The sequence below is a fragment of the Rhinolophus hipposideros genome (genome assembly GCF_964194185.1).
Source record: "Rhinolophus hipposideros genome assembly, chromosome: 24".
In the NCBI taxonomy this organism is placed as follows: Eukaryota; Metazoa; Chordata; class Mammalia; order Chiroptera; family Rhinolophidae; genus Rhinolophus; species Rhinolophus hipposideros.
Window position 1 is genome coordinate 31,557,658 of NC_138070.1, and position 23,589 is coordinate 31,581,246.

At 41.2% G+C, this 23,589-nt stretch overlaps 1 protein-coding gene across 4 annotated transcripts in view; it reads left to right on the top strand.

Moving 5' to 3' along the window:
• NTM (neurotrimin) overlaps positions 1–23,589 on the top strand; it is a 973,794-nt gene that overhangs the window by 945,589 nt on the left and 4,616 nt on the right. Inside the window, exons 5-9 of one of the 4 annotated variants that reach the window (XM_081036602.1) lie at positions 5,232–5,366; positions 7,295–7,415; positions 12,296–12,447; positions 15,596–15,631; positions 21,556–21,588. In XM_081036602.1, coding sequence (XP_080892728.1) covers positions 5,232–5,366; positions 7,295–7,415; positions 12,296–12,447; positions 15,596–15,631; positions 21,556–21,588 — 477 coding nt within the window. The remainder of the gene's footprint in view (positions 1–5,231; positions 5,367–7,294; positions 7,416–12,295; positions 12,448–15,595; positions 15,632–21,555; positions 21,589–23,589) is intronic. The other 3 variants (XM_081036603.1, XM_081036604.1, XM_081036605.1) reach the window with 3 other exon arrangements.

Here is a 23,589-nt window from a genome sequence, read left to right on the forward strand (position 1 = left end):
AATGAATAATCGTGTTTGTCCAAAATGAAAAATAGTATGGAGTAAGATTTGTGGTATACTGTTAGTGGGACTGTAAGTTCATACACCCACTATGGAAAACAGTATGGAGGTTCCTCAAAAAATTAAAAGTAGACCACCTGTTAGGTTGGTGCTAAAGTAATTGTGGTTTAAAAGATTAAAAATAATTGCAAAAACCGCAATTACTAAAGCACCAACCTAATACCATATATCCCACCAATTCCATTTCTGGGGATCTATCCAAAGAAAATGAAAACACTAATTCAAAGAAATATGCACCTCATGTTCATTGCAACATTATTTACAATAGCTAAGATATGGAAGCAACCTAAGTATCCATATCCTATATATAATATTACTCAGCCATTAAAAAAAGAATTAAATCTTGCCATTTTTGACAACATTTATTGGTCTATAGGGCATTATGCTAAGTGAAATAAGTTAGACATAGAAGGAAAAAACACCATGTGATCTCACTTATATGTGGAACCAAAAAAACAAAACAAATGAACAAAACAGAAATAGACTCATAAAGGACAAACTGATGGTTGCCAGAGGGGAAAGGAGTGGGGATACGGGCAAAAAAAGTGAAGAAGAGTAAGAGTTACAAATTTCCAGTTATAAAATTGATAAGTCATAAAGATGTAATGTACAGCATAGGGAATATAGTCAATAATATTGTGATAGCGTGGTATGGTGTCACATGGTTGCAGGACTTACCATGGCGATCACGTCTTTATGTATATAAATGTTGAATAACTATGGTGTACACCTGAAGCTAATATAATATTGTATATTAACTATATTTTAATAAAAATAAATAAATAAATAAATAAATAAATAAATAAATAAATAGCAATTGCTTTAAAAAAAGAGCTGTGGTAGTGGTGGTAGTGATGATAATGATGGTTATAGTGTGTAACACCTACAAAAACCTTATCACGTGTTTTTTGCTATACCAACTGCATTCCAGGTGCATTCAATTCTCAAATCAACCCTAGAGGTAGGACATATTACTCTGTGTTGTAGAGACGAAGAAAGAGTGGCTCCGGGAGTTAGGAAACTTAACACATTATGAAACTTGAAGGTAGAGGATAGGGTTTATCTGATCCCAAACTTTTGCTTTTCACCGTGATGATGATCGGTTGCCTTCCTCTTGGCACTAATGTGAGATAAACTCAGATGGGTAGTTTGGGTCTGCTTTGTGAAGGGCTTTGATAAGGATGTGGAGTTTGTGTTTGATGTTACAGAAAATAGGGAACCACTTTTAGTGTCTGAAGAGGTGTGACATGATCAAGGGGATATTTTAGGAAGACGAGTGTGTCATTTCTACCCAAGGATATGTTTTCTTTAGAAAGAGTTATAAGTGAGAAGCTATTGACCATGAAGAATTCCTTTTCATAGGGTTTTATCAAGTGATTTGCCTTTTCCTCACTCTATCTCTTAACCAAGAATTTCCTTCAGCACTTTAAAAAGTATGCTCTGTTGATCTTTTTTTTTTTTCCCTCTAATATTCTTTGTAAGATCTTCATAGGAGTGATAAAGCATTGATCATGTCATAGCCAGAGTACAAGCAGTGTTAAAGGAAAACTTTCCTTGAATCGTTAACTCTGTAAATTCAGATCTCAGCGTAGTGTATGTTTTTTTATTTCTGTTGTGTTTGTTTGTTTGTTTGTCATAGTCAGCATTTATAGGAACCTCATTTTTTATGGTTCAAAGTTTAATTTGTTATATATACACTGATTATCTTTCTCTCCGGTTTTGCCATCTATGCTTCTGGTAGGGAAAAAAGCATGTGAGGAGAAGAGTGAAAATAATGGCAATGAAAGCTAAAATATATAAAGCATTTTACTACATACAAATTATTTTTCACATGCATTACCCAACTGAGTCAGAAAATAAACATGTAATAGTTGGTGAGTAATGGAGTCATATGGCGTTTCTGTAATTCTACATTTGTTTTGGGTAACACATGATAGTAAAATTAAGCCTCATTGGTTTTTGCACATGATTTAAGTGTAAATCCCCTCCCTTTGATAACACAAATCTGGATCAGTGGAGAACACATACCTTCCCCAAATCTTAAGTTGTCCAACTTCCTTCCAGCCATGAGACTGGCTGAATTACACATACACTAATACACCTCTTCACAGAAAGCTTGATGAGCTCTTGATTGTGATTACCCTAATATTTGTGAACTTGCATTTCAGTCTATGACCGTAATCTCCACTACTTCTACATTTGGATGTCCTTAAATTCATCCAAGATGGGTCCCTGTAAAACTTACTGTGGTCACACAAGACCATATTTGAACGGCAGAATTAAAACAGATGCTTGGTCTTTAGTTGGAGAAAAGAACAGAAGAACCAGAGAACCCTGTGTTGTTTTGTTTCCATGCTTTGATGGTGTGATACACAGCCTTCCAGGAAATCTAAGGTCCTACCAGTCACTGCTCCGACATTGGAGCTCAGTCCAGAAACAGCTGTCCAGAACTAATTTATTTCATAATGCTACGGCACTGTTAATTTATAAATTACACTGGTAATTCAAGCTATTATTAATTTCAGATGGTGTAGGGCAAGCCTAATTAAAATATGACACCAATTGCCACACATATGTACCAAGGACTACCATTTAAAATTAATGGGAATATTAAGTGTGACACTGGTCTCCGAGATGCTTTACACAGTAATTATAGCATTCTAGCTCGGAAAGATCTGACAAATGTAGGCTTCAGTCTAGTAACAAATAAACAACAACAAGATAAAAGGAATCACAAATTCTGCATTTAAACCTTTTCTCTTCATTTTCTCCAGCCTTTCTCAAATCAAAGTTAGTACTTTTTCTCCTAAAGATGCTTAGAAAATAGTAACAAAGGCTACTGTGACAATTAGAAAGTTCTTATTGGTTGGGACTAGGAGTTCCTATGGGTTAACGGTGCCTGTCCTCTCCATATCCTGAACTTTTTGGCTCTGTTTTCCACTTTGTTCACATGTTCCTGGTTTTCCCTGTGAATTTAATAACTGTTGCTGGCTGCTTTAGTAGATACAGGCTCCTCTTTTGCTCTTCTGTAGGTAGTAGAGGCAAGAGAGTCTGCACATGTATATTGTAGGTTCCATATGGAGTGAAGATACGTGAAGAAATGCTCAGAGTGGGTTTATTACTGGATGGTGGCGCAGTTATCATGTCCAAGGAGTGGTGGCAGAGTTGGGCAGGTAGTGGCCTTTTTTTTCAAGGTAGTTGTTTCATTATTAGTTGTCATTGCCATTTGTGGGGACAGAGCCAGGAGTGCAGTTTCCAGGCTCTCGCCCTCACATGGAAAGGTGCTCACTCGAGTCGTAGATGGCCATCAGCTGTGGCTAGTTGGCCGTCAGCTGTAACCAGAGAGCCATTGGCCACTAATATAACTGCCGTGGCTACGCTAGCAGAAGATGGGGGCTAGCAAGAAGATGGTGGCTGAGCTAGCAAGAGCAGATTGCGGTTAGCACAGCGGAGTGCAGCTAGCAAGTGAGGTTGGTTGGCAGAGAGAAGTGGACGGGAGGTTGTGGACAATGTGGCTCCTGCTTCCTATGTCTCTAACCCAGCCGCTAGCAAGAATATATTGGTCTGACTCCGATATGTATGGCTCCGTGGGTGTTCCTTTTTGGCCTCACCATATCCTGTATTCTTATGTGGGGAGCGGGAGCTGAGACCCTGCAAGACACCCTGCATGACACCATTGCTACTGTTATCTTGACAAAAATGGTGATCTTAACAGTGTCACAGACCAAATACAACTGTAAGTTGTATCACACATATCATTGTTTGTATTACATTAGTTTCTTACTGTTGTTATTTTCATGCTTTGAATCAGCAGATACATGTAGTATTACAGAGAGGTTTTATCACCTGGAGGGAATGTTCTTTGCTTCTCTTTCCACTCATGTGGAGTCGCTCATATTAATATAGCTTCATTCCACCTGAGTCTTGCCGCCAGGCAGATTACAGGATCACTAACCAAAGCAACAGGTATGCAGCGCATGACCATTTTCCAAGTTCTTTCATTATATACGCAGTTTTTGTTTTTGTTTTCATTTGTCATCCAAACAACCCTTGAGGTATTAGAATTGTATGTATATTATATCTGGGGAAATGTCTCTCAGTTGCTTGTGACAGTCTCAATTAATGCTTGTTGCCCCATAATAACACCCCATTTTACTCCTAAAACTATCCCAGCTTATATTATAAAATATATCACCATTACTTCTTTTAACAGAGGGGGGAAGATAATTCTGGGATGGAAGCAGATAACTTTTTTCTCCATTGTCTTTCTGCAAGGACGCTGGAACTCAAGGCAACTATCAGAGAACACCATGAAATCCATCTCTTAGGCTTTAATGTCATGGTCTTTCTATAATCAAATGCTCATGGCCAGACCTCAGATGGGAAGTCTAGTAGGTAGAGTGTTGTTATTATTATTCATAATTTTTCAATACAGAAACTAATTCTGAGGATGATGAAGTGACAGAGTAAGATTTATAGCTATGTCTTCTTGATCTTTATTTTCTGATATGTTTGTGGTTAGAGTTTGGAGTCCCTGTTGCTGGTTCATCTTCAAGATTTTGTACCTAAGCTCTAGATAATCGAAGTTTAGAAAATTGATTTTTGCTTATCATATTGACTGTCTGACTCTAAACACAGAAGTTAAAATTTGTTTCATTAGCGTTTCCACTGCTTTTTGCGACGTGTGTGTGTGTGTGTGTGTGTGTGTGTACATGCATATGTGTATAACTACTATTGTGGTATTTTTTAATTAATTCATGATCTGGGATGCAGTCATTAGTTCCACACTTCAGTTCAGTCTAAATGACACTGGGAGATCAGAAAGAATTAATATTCGTCTAAGGTGCCTAACTCACATCCCAGAGCTTGAGTGCTTCCTAAGATCCGGGCTGTGTGAATGTCAAAAGTATTAATCACTTATCTAGGACCAGTGATTCTCTAGGTAGCGTTTAGTCCAAGTAGAAACACAAGCGTCTCAGCTGGTTCCTTGGGGAACTAAGGAAACATTGATAGTGGAAGTGGTAAAAGAGCGGTGTAGGGAGAATCGGCATAGTTCCTAAAAATCTGAACTTAGAAGCGGCACGATTCTCTGCAGACACAGTCATTTTATACTGTTTTCTAAGTTTATACCTCTTTTTTCCCCTCCTATTTCGTCATACCTTCTCCCGCAGCTGTGGGCTTTGTGAGTGAAGATGAATACTTGGAAATCCAGGGCATCACAAGAGAGCAGTCCGGGGACTACGAGTGCAGCGCCTCCAATGACGTGGCCGCACCCGTGGTCCGGAGAGTAAAGGTCACCGTGAACTGTAAGTGGTCCCACACACCCACCGCTCCGGATGTATGTGAGGCAGGCTGGCTGCTGTGTGGCCACAGCAAAGAGCTGCATTCAGAGTCAACTGCTGACTCAGGATGGGAAACAATGTGGTATCATTGCCTATTCGCTGCTTTCAAGAGGAACAATTTCAAACTCTAATTTAAAAACACACACACAATTATTATAGCTGAATGTAACTTCATATAATCTCAAACTTGATTTATGTATTCCTAGAAGATCATTAAATGGCATTCAATGCATAATTTATATAAATATGTCTTCAAATCCTAATTTTTCTCATACTTTACTCATGATGTCCCCAAGCTTCTCTTTCTCTAGATCAGCGATCTCCATAATGGGGAGCAAAACTACCATGTGCATCAAGGAAACATTACAATATCTATTTACAGTATGTTCATGTTACCTCATCCATTTACAATTATATATGTTGATATATGTATGCATTCATATTTTAAATATAAATAAGCATACACATATCTCAAAACCTGATTTTGACTATAGAGGTACAGAATCCAAAAATGTGAAGGACACTGCTCTAGACCACTTGTTCTCCTTTATCAACCGACCATATGCTCTCTGACATTGATCCTACTCAACTTTCCCACCTCTCTCTCACGCATTCCCGTTTTGATTCCTCATTATGTACACTTAGTTCTCTATGGCATTGCAAAAGTTTTCTCTGCTGTATCCATTCCAGGAAGTCTTATGCCAGAATAGAACCCAAGAACTAAACTGGCAAATAGGAAACCTTTTCTTTTCAAAATTTGGGTGGGAGGAGGTAGAGGAAAACTATTGGGTGTTGGTGATTACTCATTCTTTATTTTAATATTTTGGTTTCTATTACAATTAGACCCTAATTAATACAAAGCACTTTAAGAGTCTAGAAAAAGTATAACAATGCTACCATTTTTTGTACCCTACCATGATTTTTTTAAAGGGACTTAAATGACTTAAATGACAGTTAATAAAGACCAACCTAAAGAGTTAAGAAATAATAAGCAAAGAAAAAACATATTTAGAAAAATAAATGAAAGCTGGGGATAAATTGACACAGGAAATATACACCATAGGTAGTTAGATGTGGACCCAGGATTTGGTTTTGAGTTGCTAAAGCAAAGAGAGGAAACATCAGTTTTAAGATTTATGTCTGTAAAATAAAAGCATACTAGTTGCTTGGGAAAAACAGTTCTGTTCCTGAAACCCGGGAGAATTTTATCTTTAGGGTCTTCACAAATAAAGCACTTTGAGATATAATCAATAACATCGCATATGGTATTTCTGCATTTAATAGAATGGCAAGTTTGTGATAGCTGTTTTTCATAATACACTTCACTGCAAACTGTTGGAATTGACGTGAGTTGTTAGGTAAAGACTTCAAATGAATTAAGGCCAAGTATATAGGTCTAGTTTGGTCTGGCTCGATATAGGAATCCATTTTAGAATACCTAAAAGAATGACTGATCCTTCAGGCAATTCTCTCTGAATATTATTTCTTGTAACTGAGGTTTTGATGGGAATTGAATAGTTTGAGGTTATATACTCTAGAAAGAGCCTGGTGTGCAGAAATTCTGTAAGGCTGATTAAAGGTGCTGACTGTCAACCCATGGAGTGTAGGGCTGATGAGCTGGCATCACCCTAGGAAAGTTAAAACAGGAAATAGGCCAGAATACCTGGACACTCTACCTCTGTACAGAGAGGAACAGAAGCATTACATGCTAGGAAGACCAAGCTTTTCCTTAGGACAACATTGAATGTTTTCATTCTCTGGCACAATTAGTAATTTGTCAGCTCATGTAAGCAGAGGTAGACCGAAGAGTAAAAAAGAAAATCAGTGGATGAGGAAGCCTGCCTTGTTTTAGAATGCAGTTTCAAATGCTACAGGATGTTTTCTCTCTGCAGATCCACCATATATTTCAGAAGCTAAGGGTACAGGCGTCCCCGTGGGACAAAAGGGGACATTGCAGTGTGAAGCCTCAGCAGTTCCCTCAGCAGAATTCCAGTGGTACAAGGATGACAAAAGGTAAAGACTCCCTCCCTACTTTCCCCCACCCCCCCAAAGAAGAAGAAAGCTTTACCAGATTTGTTTTATTTTCTTTCCCCTTCTTCCGTCTCCAGGTTTTTGATTCCAGATGGTTGCATATGAATTTTTATAAAATCCTCTTCTGAACCCCCACTATACTTGAGGGGGAAACGATATACAAACAAGCATTTTTTTTAATATTAACGAATTTCAGCTATGTGTTTAATGTTGCCATGCAGAATTAGCACTCGCCAACCAAGAGTCCTAAAAGAAAACATTTTTATTTTATTTATTTATTTATTTATTTATTTATTTATTTATTTATTTATTTATTTATTTATTTATTTATTTTTAGGAAAGCAAAATCTCACAGGAAAGGCCACCAGGAGCATTGTATTGTAAGGCTCATGGATTTTTTATTGGCCAAGAAATTAATATGTTCTGCCTGGAACTGTTTTTAACACATTCTCAGGCTTGCATTAAAGCTCAGGAATGCTCATGGGCGCTGGGAGTGGCTAAGACGTTTCCTGTAGCTAGTGATCTCAGTTCAGTTGCAGACACTGTCAGGGTTGGTTTATAACAGTCCATGACCCTACTTAGCCCTCCCTTGTGCCCAGCTTGTACTTTCACTATAGGAAAAGAGAGAGGGTACTATTTCTTTCCCTCCCATTGCTGCAGCCACCATTGGGATATTTGCTATGATTCACTGAAGATCATCACCGGGAAGAGTTATCAAATGGCATGTTAGCACAGGGTTCAGCGGCTTAGTACAGACAGGCAGCACAATAGTTGCTCTTATCAAATAGCTCTTTTAAGCTGGATGAACAGCAAGTAAATGTGCAAGAACTGTTCATATTCAGAACACTTTCATAAAAATGGGGAAGGGCTGATGCAAAAAGGTCCTGAAGTGTATGTGGGGTGGAGAAGGAGGAGGGAGTAATGGAGGCTGAGAAAGTGAGAAAGAAAAATAACCAAGAAAGGATTGTGAGTAGGAGAGCAGTATGAGCAATTCAAGTACAGGAGGGATCCAACTGTAACCCCTGCGACTTAGAACATCTTCAATGTGCTGGGGTTTCTTTCTCTATGGGGTCAGTCAGACACCAAAAGATCTTCCAGTTTTTGAGTCTATCATTAAACTTTGTTTAGAACCAAGTCACTTTGTCGTACGATTCTTTGTATCTTATAATCCCTTCAAACAGAAGCAGTGCTTTTTCATCTTTAAGTACAGAATGTGACAGCTCCCTAATGAGGTGTACTGTATTAATCTAACCCATTTTATAGACGAAAGAACTGAGGCAGAAAGAGGAAAACAAACTCACAGAGATAAGAAATAGTTGGCTTGCCCCCTTTTTCCAAGCATTTGGAATCAAGCAGAAGGGAATAATAGTATTTTCCCAACAAATAAACATGCTGTTATCTTTCTTAGAAATCCTGCTTCACTTGTCCCCGCCTCCATTTTATTAAAAGACCTTTTATATGAAATTCTAATATCAGGTAAAAAAAATAACAAAAATCTTTATGGTGCTTCCGGGTCAGTTCCTGAACCTTTTTGAGTGTCTAGGTCTTCAAGAAACCTAATCAGCTGCATCCTGTTTTTCTAATTCTTTATGGAAGGAACATACAAGCAAAACATGTGGGAAAGAAGGATCTTAAAATATGTGGAGGAAAGTAGAGCAAGCCATAGGCAAAAAAAAAAAAAAAAAAAAAATCCCAATGGTGAGAAAAAGGAGGAGAGAGCTCTGCTTTGCAAGACCGAGGGCTGTGGTCTATACCAGTATTTACCCATGAGGAGAAAGCCAGACAGTGTCACAACGGAGGGTTTTCAGAGGCCCCTTGCTCAGGCAGCTTCCATTCTTCCTGATAGGTCAGCCGGTAAAGGAACACACATGGTCAGGTGAGTTCTGAAAGTTTTTATGGTAAGAGAGAAAGGTATATTGGGCTGAGCAAAAGACGGCTACAGCCTGGGCTGAATCTAGAGGAGATTGCAGCCCCAAAGGAGGAAGTGAGGAGGGTTTTATAGGGGCTGTGCCAACAGGGTAGCATTGTTTGAACAGAAAATGCTGACTCCCTGCAAGCTGTTTTGTGGCGTTTTCTGTTACCGCAAGTTTGGCTCTGTCTGCCGGTGCAGGCCAACAGACATTTTGTTGTTTTCTTGCAGACATGGCTCTGTCTGTATGCCAAGGTCTCTGAGACCTAACATTCAGAGACCTAACATGAAGTCAAGGTCTCTAACATTCAGATATCTAACACTTCCTTTGTCTGAGTTCTCAGGGTGGCTCCTTTTCTCCCCTTTAATTCTGGTCAGTTTTCCACTTGCTGCTCATTTATTTATTTCCAGTGTTCTCCCATTGACTGGAGTTTTCTGTCCTCCTGGCACCCAGCTCAACAAAAACGTTCCTGCCTCTGAGGTCCTTGTCACTGCCAGTCCCTTCTATGCCTCTAAGGCTTGCATGCGACCTCCTCCAGGCTGGTCTCAGAGGGCATATCACATCTGCCTGGGGGAAGATCAGCTCGAACATAGCTCACATTCCCAGTGACATGAGTGTACTTCTGAAGCAAATCAAAGGACACTATGTGATGGGGACAGCAGTTTTCTCAAAATTTAGAGTGGAAGTTTCTTTTGACTACATAGTAGCACCACTCAATTGCGTGCCACAGCGTGTGTCATCAATCAAAGGGAGAAAAAATGGAATTCTGTAGTTAATAAGGTTTACCCATTCACAAGGACAGGGGCCAATAAAAAGCCTACAGGTTCATTAAGAAACTGAAGCCTGGCAGCAGTGTGGGATGGGGAAATGTGTGACCACCTAGAGGAAAGGCAAGTGTGTCATCCCAGAAGCTGCAAAGTGGTGCAAAGTGCTGCTGGCACTTTCTTTAGCTAAAGGCATTTCAGAGCTGTCAAGCAGGAACCTGCTTCAAGTAAGTGTCTGTCCCCACTATAGAGTTGAAATCTAATTCACAGCTTGGTTCTGATGTGAAGGCGTCCTCGCCAGCCCTGGAATGGTACCAAAATGGCAAACGGAATCAATATGCTTGAGGAGCTCTCAGAAGCCTCCTGATGGGGGGGCTGTGGAATCTTCTCTGGACAGCACCTCCTATAGGATCTATATCTACACAGCAAGCTGGGAATGTATCAGTGGTGTCTGGCCACACAGCCGGACACCTCATTCCATTCAGACAGTGCTCACATTTTAATGAAGTTCACGGACTCAGGCCAGTTCACTGCCCCCAGCTTCTGAGAAAGAACGCTTCCCAAAGGAAAATCTGCATAATGAAAAGCAAGGAAACTTCTTCCAACCAACCTTCTCACTTCTCTGGAGACAGATGTTGGGTGAAAACTGAAGCCAGAATCTGGCTTTCTCTTCTGGTCACTGTTGCTATAAGTTTTGGCAGTAAAGTAATTCTGTATTCCTACAGAGATAACACCTTCAAATAATGACAAAGCGGCTGCCGTCTATGCCAAAAACCTCCTGTGACCCAAGGACAAACAGGAGTTCTCAATGTTTAACTCCGTTGAAATATATTATACTAAACATTTTATAGTTTACAAAACATTTTTCTCATCATTGTCTTGCTGGACCTCACTTACTAGTTCTGCCTTGAATATTGTCTTTTTTGGTTTGAGGACACTGATACCAGCCATTTGCCCCAATTCATGTCCCCTGAGCCTGTCCCAATACGTGTAAACCTTGGCTTTGTTTACCTCTACTCATCCTTCTCCAGCCAGGCCCTAAACAGGCAGCTTAAGTCTGTGACCATGTTCCCTGAGATCCTCCATTCAGAAGGATTTCTCTCCCCCACAAGTATTCATTTTTCCCATGGCATAGACTCAGCTTCTGGGCAAAGAAGACAGATTATTTCAGGGAAAGGAAAGAGTTGGCTTAAAGCCCATTTTCTGAAATATGACATTCCAGAGCTTTTAAAAGGAAGAGAGCTGGTCTCATAATTTCTGTGTGGACATGCTATTGTAATAGGAATGGCTGCTAACAACCTCCTGCGATGGAGGATATGGTCCTACCAACCCCTAAAGCAGCTTTCTCCTTACCTTCTCCCTCTACCCAGTAATGGAATCTGTGGTTCTAATAAGTATTTCTAACTGCTTTCCCCACTAGCTATCTGTGGCATTTCTTTAGTGGCCCTACTACCAGTACGAGGCCTATGGCATAACAAACTGCCATAATGCACTGCTCAGGGAGACTGTCCTGGCTCTGTAGGGTCATATTCTCAGGAATCTATAACCCTTGCTGTGATACTCTGGGCAGGTTACCTCCCCCAAGCCCTTCAGAGTTTCCCGATGTGAAAATGATCTTGTTTCCTATTCATGCCCCAAATAAGGTATTATCTGTAGAATGTCTCAAGTTCTTAAGGAAACTTTTTATTACCCAGGTGTTTGAAACATTGTTATTTCAGGCCCCTCAGGTTGTTCTTCCTTTTGAAGTTTGAGTTTTATATTTCCATGGTTGCCATCATCATCACCATCACCATCACCATCTTCATTATCACCATCATCAACATCAATTAAGTCCACACATTTGAGCACTTACTGCATGAATAATATTGCTCTGAGTGTCACACAGCTGCCACATTATATTTGCTAAAGGCACCTGCCTTCAGAGATTTTAAATATCTGTATAGTGAGGTGAATATCTGTACAGTGTCATAAGTCTCTCCAGGCACACACATAACAATGGAGAAATAAAATTATATGTGTCATTGTGGGTGAACTTATGGTGTAGTGGGTGGGGAGTGGTTATAATGATGACAGAAAGGGGGAAAGAGATGATCATTAATTCCAGAGTCCGTCATCTTCATATGAGGAAAAGATAACCATCTTTTTAATTTTTTTCTCCTGTTCTCTCTCTCTCTCTTGTTTACCTCAGACTGGTTGAAGGAAAGAAGGGGGTTAAAGTGGAAAATAGACCTTTCCTCTCAAAACTCATCTTCTTCAATGTCTCTGAACACGACTATGGGAACTACACTTGTGTGGCCTCCAACAAGTTGGGCCACACCAATGCCAGCATCACACTATTTGGTAAGACTGGGCCTTGATCTGGTCAATGAAAGAGGGAAAGGGTCATGGAGAGGAGGGGGACTTGGGAAGGAAGTTCCAGAAGGGAAAGTAGAAGAGAATCAGGAGTTAGGTAGGAGTGAGTGAGAAGAGGAATGAGAGAGGGGAGGGAGACAACTAGTACATGTATGAAAGTAGATACTGGGAATAAGGAAAAAAAATGAAAAATAATGTTCCTGTTTCATTCTATAAAGGGAAAAATCCTGAGACAGGAAAAGACGGATTTTGGGGTGTTGAAGTAACATTTAATTTTTTCTCCTCAATGATATCTCCTAAACTGACTACGGGGATTATAATTGGACATAATAGTAAAGAGCCCAAAGAGGAACATTTACTATTTCAATACTTTCTTCAGTGGATTAATGGAAAATATTACCATTTCTGAAACTTTTTCTGGGCATTGGGACATATGAGAAACTGAATTATAGTTATAAAAATAGAACCATGGACCTTGGGATCCTCAATAATATCAGTTTCAGAGGGAGACTTGACAGAGAACAGTGGGGATTTCCTTAGTGCTACATTTGTGTCAAAAGGTGTTGTCTGGCTGAATTAAGATATATTTCGTCAACCAAGCCGCCATGCTAACGGAAATCACACAGTCATTCATGCATTGATTCATTAAACAACTATTTATTGAAGAACTAATACTTGCCAACACAAATAACTGCATTCATTATACATCAGCGATGATCTTGGTGCCAGAAAAAAGTAAAAGAAGCAAATAAACTAGCACCCTTATAGACCTGGTTGTCTCAGTTCTGTGGATAGAATAGCTGCACAGAGTGACCCTGGATGGGCATCTGCAGCACCAGGTCTCTGGTGATGACTTTCCCCCCTCAGGAGGTGCAGGTTCTCCCTGTTGGCCACAGGGTTAGTTTCTGGTTGTTTTTGAGGCAAATCCCTCCATATCTCACCAAATTCAGTTAGCTTGGGATTTTTCAAATCACCACTCCCACGCCACCCCCAGTCTCCCTTGTAAACAAGCACTCTTGAATGTGAAAGGAGAGGAATTTAGCAGATAATTGGCAAGAACATAAATTCCTTTTATTCAGAGAACCCCCAGATAATCCCACAGTTTTAAGTACCTCACCCTTCCTCCCTGGCCCTGCCACATCCCCGTGTGTCCAGCTTGCCGCCAGGGCCTGCCTGCACTACCCCATTGTCCCACCTGTGCTTCCAAATCACATTCCATCTCCCTTTTACCCAGCGCATAAAACAAAGCCCAGCTTCATCCAACAGGGCTGAGAAGGGGAAGGCTGCCCTTGATCCCAGAGCTGGGTGCTCAGAGTGGACGGATCTATGATTAAAGTGACTGATCTGTCTGACATCTCTCACACAGGGACAGTCATAATTAATTGCCCCTCACATTTGTCAGGCCGTTTTGGCTTTTTGGCAGGTGTCTGTCTACATGAACAGAAGGGCCAGGATTAGAAAGGAAAGTGCCCCTCCTTCACTTCCCTTGCAAATCTAAGGCTTTCCCTGGTTCTCACACCCACCTCTCCAAAGCCCTGCTTTCCACCCTCAGTGGATTCCTATAAACAGCCTGCCTCCGCCTTTGACCTTCTCACTCTTCTGATTTCGATGTATGAAATGATTTTGCAATTGGCTTCATCACTACTGCCCAATTCCCTGGCTTCTTTCCCTTAAGTCATCTTAAGGTGAAAATAGGGAGAAACAGCAAACTTTATGAGTGAAATAACTGGCATTTGTGCAAGAAATGCAGTGAAGGATGTGTCATAAATCTGCTCTTTTCAGCAGACCTATGGGTGGCAATTAAAACCTCTGCCCCACCCTACCCCACCCTCACCATTGATCTGTCATCATTCACCCTGTATGGCATTTGGGACAGTCCTACAATTGCCTGCTTTCGGGAGTCCAAGTTTCTCTAATAAATACATTAAAAAGTGATAGTATATGTCGAAATAAGTTTAAAACATCTGGGTCAAACCAAGATGAATGTGAGGTTGTTCGTTAACGCAGGAAATCTCAGAGCCTTTACATGCTAAATCCCTAAAAGGGAGAAAAGTTTGTAGCATTTTCCAAATTTTATCACACGGACATCAGTATTTTAGCCTCAGGTGAGAGAGCATTTCTGGGGAGCCTGTCACAGAAATGCTGCATAGGTGACATGGTTCCATGGAACTAGTGAAACTCCATTAACGTGTAGGGTCCAGCCAAGGCTAGTACAGACATTGCCGCCCCTAACCTCACTATTGAGGCTCACCACCAATGAGGCCTTTCGACAAACATCACCTTATTGTGGAGTTTTCCATTTCATTTCCCGTTATCAAAAGACCTCTCAGCTTAGGTCCATCAAGCAGCTTGGAAAGCAGCCTTTACATTTTTGCAAATATACAAACTTTGTGATGAAGTTTATTCTTCCAGAGCATACAAAAAGCCAGCTAAGTTATCATTATTTCACCACCAACTTGCTCATCAACTGCACACCCTCTCCACTTGACCTGAAAGTTGAAAAATAAGGAATGCTGGTGCTGGGAGACTCCCATTATGGCCACTATCTTTGAGGCTACTTAGCCAAATGGGAGGCGAGGGTGGCCCTTCTTATTGTGGGCCAATAGTGTTCTGAGTACCTGATCCCTAAAACTGTAGAGGGATTCAGAGACTTCTTCTCCCATAATCCTGAATCACAATGGTTCCTGGGGGGGGGGGGGGACTGGGACCAGTTCCTGCCATGGTGCCTTAGAAGCAAAGATTCCTGAATTTAAGCTCCCAAAGTGAAACAATGGAATGGGGATGTGAGACAGAAATCTTATCTGAAAAAGGACCTTGGTCCTTTGTTACCACTTCAGTACCCAACTCAGCATAAACTAAGGGTAAATCCATCTTCACTGGAAAATGTACAAGTAACCAGCTCCCTCATTTCCCAACCATCACATCTAAGCATGGAAGCATAAAGCACTTTAGTGTTTCTCATGCTGCATCTTGTCCTACCACCTTTGGATTTTGTGTCTTCCATTATTTATTCATTCTGCCAGAAATGTTTGTGAAAGGCAGTATACAAACTATATATGACAAATATATAGCTACTGTATATAATATATGTGTTTGTTTTCATTTTTCTCTCCTGTATGTCCCTCACCTGATTTAGAACTAAATGAGCCTACAAGCTCAACTTTGTTGCAAGGTCAGTATCCCCCTTGCTTTATGGTTTCTCCCCTCCTCCCCTTTCTCCTAGGACCTCCATTCCCTTTCCCTACTTCTCTGTGCATTCCCTGAGGCTCCTGTCTGTAAAGTTGATTAAAGAATGTCGGTGGAAGCAAAGGTGGTTACTGGGAGCTGGTGAAACTCCAAGGATAGCTCCCTTTTCTCTGCTCATGCTTTGCCTACACATTTCCAGAAGGGTTAGGAGTGGGGAAAGAAAAGAAAAATCAGTAACATCATTAACAACAGCCAGAGACTATGCTAGGCAAAAGATTGAGTGAGTGAGTCTGCACCAATAAGAAGATAACTCCAACCCAGTGAGCAATTTTCGTAACAAGATCCCTATTGATGGCCCCTCAGCAAAGAAGCAAACACCAGGTACCTGAAGATTCAAGTATCCCCTGCCATACATCAGCTGGGTCCCAGGGGGGGTTCTCCAAGGGGGAAGGTAGGCATGACACAGCCTACCTAGTGGTCAGTAAGTAGCCATCTTGAGTGGGATGCCATTGAGTTCTATTTGAGGGTTTGACATTTAGTACTTCTGTGCTCCTGGGCAAGTCACTAAATGTTATTTAGACTCAATTTCCACTTCTATAAAATGGAATAGATCTGCCTTATCTACTTTAGAGTTCTTCCAATTTTCAAATGAGAATATATATTTAGAAGGCTTTGAAAACAGCTAGGTGCATTTGAATCGTTAAAGTCCAATCTCCAGATGCTAAACTGAAAGACAAGGATGTCCCTTGGTGTGACATCATGGGAGTTCATTAGCTCATTTCTCAAGCCCTTTTCTCCATCCCCTTTACATCCTCTTCCACTTAAAGCACTTCCACATGTAAGACACTTGCATCTCTTGCCTCTGTTTGCACAGCCCTTCAAATTTTCTCAAGGTCTACTAGCCCAGTATGAGTAATTCATTATGACTGTAACTAAGCATTTGAGCAGAAGTGGGCCCAGTCTGAGTGGTAGAATATAACACATGCTGCGTGTGCTGCTTTTCTCCTCCTAAGGGCAGTGCAGACCATAAGCGAGCCCAGCAGGAAGACAGATGTGAAGACAATGAGGGAAATAGCTGTTCCCATCGTCCACCCTGATCCCCTGGTCTTTCTCATCCCACCCCACCCCATACCCATCCTGTTCATCCATTCACATCTGTCTGTGCAATCACTGGAGGATGGCATTAGACTTGGAAGGTGGGGGAGGAGATGAAAGAAAATGAATTATTTGGAGAAGCTGTTTGACAGATGAAGAAACCTACTTCTATCATGAAAAAAATGTAGGGCTGCATTATTCACCTCACGATGTAGAGTGTGATGGTGATGAACCACAAACAGGAAAACGAAACAAAGAAATAGAAAACGTGAAGTCAGTGGAAGCGTTCAGGTTCAACTTATGATTCAACTTATGTTTAATGAGTGCCTGTGCAAAGCACATTCACAGATCTAAAATAGAGAGCATTAGAAAAGTAGTTAACATAAATGGAAAAGGGGAGGTGTGAGAAACTGGAGCTAAGAGGATACTGCTAACAGGATGTGCTTTTAGAAGTGACTCAGCTCATTCTGATCACTTAGTTCTTCCTCCTCAGAGGAAACAGGAGCTTTTAAAACAGGTAGTGGTTGCTAAGGAGTTAGTATTAAACCGAAGGTGTACTCAACTGATGGAGGGAGCATTGGCCCACACCAAAGACAACAAGAACAAAGCCATCCAGAATCAAACAGGACAGGAGCAAGGGACTTTATTATCAGGCTCTGCCTGCTGAGACGACACTGTCCTGCCTCACTTCCCTCTGCTGCCAACTGTGAATTTGGGTGAAAGGATACGCCAACTCTCTACTATGATTCTCAAGATCCTCTCTAACCCTCATCCTTCTTATTGAATAAAGCAATGAGTCAAAGGCAGAAGTTGTAGATTGTAGACATCTGGAACATTCCAATATTTGGATTAATATGGTCTTCAATATAGCTGTTGGACTCCTTTGTATAACTAAGAAATACTTTACAGATGACAGATCTTGTGCATCTGGGGCATTTCCTTCATTTATCTGTGTTCTTTTTACTGCCTTCTTCCTCCTTTGCTAGTCTCCCCGAGAGAACTAACTGTTTTCTCAGGGAATACTTCCAAATTCCCGTTTTATCTCAGAAATACTATGTGCATGGATTTCCACTGACAGGAACCACTTGGCTGTAAGAGAAGTTCTGAGCTATTTTGCTACCCCCCATCTGGATGGACTAGAAAGATTCTTATAAAAGAATTTTATTCCTCCTCAGCATTTTCTGCCATCCTTGAAATATTTCTCTGCTCCCCTTTTGCAAACACAACAGATTGCATGTCACCCTCCCATATTAATATTTGGTGGTGCAGGACTGCTGCCATGATAAATAAGGACTCAGGGATGTGCCAGCATCCCTCACCGAACTCCCTCATCGGCAGAAGAGCGGGGGCCCACACTGCAAACTCAGCGGCTAGGGAACTGTTCATTTCCCATCCACTGGCCCTTTATCTCCTATCTTTTAGGCATTAAGTCAGATTTGATGGTATCAGTGGGCCGGGAAAGGTTGGCTGATTAATGCCTGTGAACCTTACAGTTACCATCAAACCAACTTATTAAAGAAAGGGGACTAAAGTAAACTGTATCAGAAGGGAAAAATTGCAGTGGAGAGATGATTAGTTCTTTCCAGCAGAGGAGTAAAGACAGTTAATTAGCCCCTGCCATCCAGCAGTTAGCATTTCTATGACATGTGTTTCTAAATACCAGAAGGTGAACAAAAAAATGTTCTTATCCTCTTTCTAGAAGGTTTATATGTCCATCCTGACATGAAACTAGCCCTCCTTTACTTACTATAATCAGAGAGACAGTAGCCCTGTACTTACATAGGCACCTGGATTTGCTACAAACATTGCCTTCGGTGGCAAAAATATCACTTTATAGATTGACCAGCGATACTGGCTTGAATTCTTGAGGGGAGGGTTGTTGTTTTTCTTTCATTCACTCTTTCTTTTGAATATTTTTTTTTTCCCACTCCACCTGGCTTCTCATTAATATAGCAACAAAAAGATCACGAATTTCTGTCAAGTTCTTTCCTCGAGGCGAGGAAAATACAGGCTTGGATTTTCAGGGATTGTTAATTTTCTTGATAGCCAAGGCTCGACTCAAAAACCTGCACTTATAGCTAGTGCTCACTTTAGGAGCTCAAGCACGACTCATTCTTCCAGAAGCTGGGCCCAACAGTAATAGTACATCAAGCATGACATAGAAGATGGTGTTAGCATTTCTAAGTCTCTACCAAATCCAAGAGAATGGCTTAAAGTGCATCATGAGTGGTTTAGAGTTAATATAAAGAATATCTTGGCCATATTTCCCCCTCATTGTGGTGAGATATTAGGCAGGGCAGAATCACATTCTAGTTAACTAGGATAGTTAAATCATCGCTACTTGGAAAAGTCCAGGGGTAAGTTCTAGCTAAAGTCATGGATGAGTGTCACATCGTCCTTTACCTATGTGGACGCTACAGAGTGTTGATCTTCTTTTTTTTTTTTTTTTTTTTATTAATTTTATTGGGGTGACAATTGTTAGTAAATTTACATAGATTTCAGGTGTACAATTCTGTATTACATCGTCTATAAATCCCATTGTGTGTTCACCACCCAGAGTCAGTTCTCCTTCCATCACCATATATTTGATCCCCCTTACCCTCATCACCCACCCCCCACCCCCTTACCCTCTGGTAACCACTAAATTATTGTCTGTGTCTATGAGTTTTTGTTTCTCATTTGTTTGTCTTGTTCTTTTTGGTTTATATACCACATATCAGTGAAATCATAGGGTTCTCTGCTTTTTCTGTCTGACTTATTTCACTTAGCATTATTCTCTCGAGATCCATCCATGTTGTCACAAATGCTCCTATATCATCTTTCCTTAACGCCGAATAGTATTCCATTGTGTATATGTACCACAACTTCTTTATCCATTCATCTATCGAAGGACATTTTGGTTGTTTCCATGTCTTGGCCACCGTAAACAAAGCTGCAATGAACATTGGCGTACACGTGTCTCTATAGAGGAATGCTTTTATATTTTTGGGGTAGATACCCAGGAGAGCGATTGCTGGGTCATATGGTAATTCTTTTAAGTAGCAGGTGTTGAAGATTCCAGGACAAAAAGGTAGTTGGATGGAAATAATTAAGCTGAAGTTGTTTTCAGATCGTTACCTTATAGAAAGTTACTTTTGGTACTTGCACTACCCGAACTTATACTTTCAATTTATTTCTTTTCCTGTTAGTTACAACAAGCCAAACTACCAAATAGTAGAAGCCTTCCTTATGTCCTCCTTCCAGCGGAGTCTAAAACAGCACCCCGGTCATTCTATGAACCCTACACTTATACTGCTTGTGGTTTGGGGTGAAAGGCCTGTGACTACTTACCCCTCCAAGAGTGTCTCTTCAGACTGCCCTCCGTCCTTCCAGTTACCCTCCTTCTTGGTACAGAGAGACTCAAGTCAGTGGTACCTGAATGAGACAGTTCCTGAAAATATCCCTTCCTTTGCTTCTGGGCTGGTTTCTGGAATGCAGCAATCACTCCAAGGGACTGTCCTTGCTAAACACACAGACAATAGGGCACCAGCACTCCTGGCTTTTCTTTGCCACACTGACTTTACATGAGATCTCTGAATCACCCCTTTGATCTTTGATCATAGCTCACCCCTTACATGTTTTTTAGACTGGCTTTTCAGCATTGATAATGTTCTTCCCTTAGACCAAGAAAGAGATTCTATCTCAGATGCCTTTAAACAGATTGAGAGCTTGAATGCATAAGTGTGTATTCTGATTCTGGTCAAATGTTTTAGTTGAGTTTAGGTCAAATTATATCTAGGTTATCTTTCTTTCTACCTGTGAGGACCTTTGCACAGGGAATGGTATCACTTCAACGCAAGAGACTTGAATGTCATTTTCTCTTTTTATCAGCTTTATTAAGGTATAAATGTCAAAATTGTAAGACGTTTAAGTGTCCATCATGGTGATTTAATATATGGATACATTGCGAAAAGGATTTTTCATCCTCTTTATATCCAAGGTGAACAACTGCAGAGGCCCCTAGCTACAGAGGGAAGTAAGAGATTAGGTTATCACCGCTTCAGGCCATCTCATATCATCAGAAAAGGTGCTGTGGATTGTTCTAAAAGCTTGGAGTTGGGGAAATGGGGATCTGTCGTGGTCTAGTCAGCAGACAGCAGCTGAAGTACCAATATTTCCACAGGCAGGTCTCAACAAGTTCAAGTGTAATGGCATAGATGCAGGTCTTATAGCCTCAGGTTGGCCCAGAGAGATGAAGCCCTCTAGGCCAACTTGCTATAGTCCGACTCAGCAAGAAAGTCAGATAGCCAAAGTTTGGGCTCCTCTGGCAAATGTAATCTAGCTCATCAGTGTTTCTGAGATGTACACATTAATTCCAGTCAAACACCTCCAATATAACATGGACACCTATGTTCAAATTACTGTAGTATAATCCATTTTTGTCTGCCAATTGTACACGTATGGCCGACAGACTTCAACTAATTTGGGAACAGTCAAGTCGCCAAGGAAAGAAAGTTGTTCTACAAAGAATAATTCATTCGCTTGGGGCCTCAGGTTTGAAGGTACACCTGAGTCCCCTGCTAAGACAAGGTAGATGTGTTAGCTTTCTTTGGGTCAGCAATCCAATCTGAACATCAGTCATAATCTTCCCCAACTCAACCATTATGGCAGCTGACTTCCCAGCAAGCTAGAGGGGTGCATGGATGAGGCTGAGCTGTGGTCAGTACAGCAAGAGGGCTTGGAGAGCCGGCCCCGTTCCCCAAACCATCTGACAGCAAAGCAAGTGCCTCTGACTGCTTTCTCCCTTAACAGTGGCTTGTTTTTCATTTCTTTTAGAAGTGAAAACTACAGGCCTGCCCCCTTGGAAAGGTTTGTATATTTATTTCCTAGGCAGCTATTGCCTTAGTGAGGATGGGATATGCAAAACTGTCTTCTTCCAGGGTGCTGTCTTTTCTGAGCTAACCCCAGAAAGCAACCCAGGGATCCTGCTCCCTGATCTTGGGCTGTCTCTGTGTCAATTTAGATTAACCTATCCCCAAGGACATCCCATTTTCCCTGAGTAGCTTCCACTCGCAGAAGTCTAACTTCTCTGCCAGCAGCACTAATGAACACCTGTCAGTTCCGAGAATAGCTCCATGTCTGGTGCCTCTATACCAGTCCTGCCTCTTTCCTTGCTTTCCTTTCTTTACTTATATATGGATACTCTAATGCAATGATCTTCTTAGACCTTGGCCTTGCATGCTGCCCTTTGCTTATCCCATTCTCTCTCTCTCTCTCTCTCTCTCTCTCTCTCTCTCTCAACTGGAAGGAAGTAATGGGAGGGAGGGGAAAGTGGAAGGAAAGGGGAGGTTCTTGTGTGTCTTATTTGACTATGAATAAAATGTGTCTTATTTGAGGCTTTTATTCTTGCCAGATGTTTCCGATGGATAATTGGCACTCATCACAGTTCTCTGGGACCCTAACTGTCCTGATAATTAGTCTCTTTAGGCCTCCACAGCTCTCTAATGAGATAGAGGCAATAAAGGCATCCAACGTGGAGTGGAGGTGTGGCTGGATGAAGAACAGAGGCCTCATCTATGTGGCCCATGTCACCAGGCAGATGGGCTGAGCTGTCACTCTGGCCAGCACAGGCTCTGGGAGAGCCTTGCGCTAGGATGTCATGATCCATACATACCTGAACTAAAAGTTCCTCATGTTTCAGCATTCTTTCTTGTGCTGGTCAGTGTGGGATGGCTGGTGTATTTCCCACCTTAACCACTGCCCAGGTGGGGCAGGCCTAGGCCGTTACTCTAATTCACTCTTCATTTTCTGCAAATGAATGAGACACACGAACCAGCCCCTATGAGTTAGTATAAAGAAAATTGCATTTGAAGATAGAAGTCAAGGGACCTTAGAAAAGTCACTTAAACTCTTTGAGGTTTTCACTTAACAGAATGGAGATAATAGTCCTCACCTAGTTTATGAGTGTTCTTTAAGGAGCTGGAACACCTTTTCAAGTGCAAGGACTCTGCCTGAAAACCTAATTCATACGGTTTTACTTCTACTTGTATATATACTTTCCCTCAACCACAGGGATCTGCAGTGACTTGTATTGGAAATAGTTGGAAAAAGAGGGGAAAGGTGTTTGGAACAGAAAATTGCGGTAAAACAAAAGGCAAGGAAGGAAAAGAGTTTGTGTTGTTGTTGTTGTTGTTATTTTCTCCAAGTAGAATCTTAAGAAAAACAAAAACACAGAGACAAAGTAAATATGGGCATGTCAACATGCATCACAATGTTCTGGTTCTTTCTTTCCTCCAGCAAATGTTTATTGAATACCTATCATAGGCCCAGTTAGACATAGACACTACTCTTAAGGAGCTGCTAGCCCAGAGGAAGAAATACAGAAGTTAGACAAATAAAGAGAACTAGAACAGAGGGTGGTAGGCATGTTAATATTGGGATGTATGTGGTGCAGTGGAAACAAACCAAAGTCAAGGGAGGCTGCCTGGAGGAGGTGACTGGGGGCCAGAACAGAACCTGGAATAAGAAGGAGGAATGAGTTGAGTGAAGAGAATTTCAGGCAGAGGGGTAGGGGGTATTAAGTTGAGAAGGACGGAGAATATGGCTGGAAGAGAAGACACTCGTGTGTGTGTGTGTGTGTGTGTGTGTGTGTGTGTGTGTAAGTGCATCACATGTGCTTATGTTGTATGGAGTTGGGGACAGGGAGAAATTGAAGAACACATGGCAGGAAGAGAGGCTAAGGAGGCAGATAACCAAGCAGATTATGAAATGTGGGGTGCTCTACCAAGTCATTGGGAAGTTTTGTGAAGGCTGTAGGAATCCAACAGATTGGTAGCATGATCAATTTGGAATCATAGAAACTTTACCCTG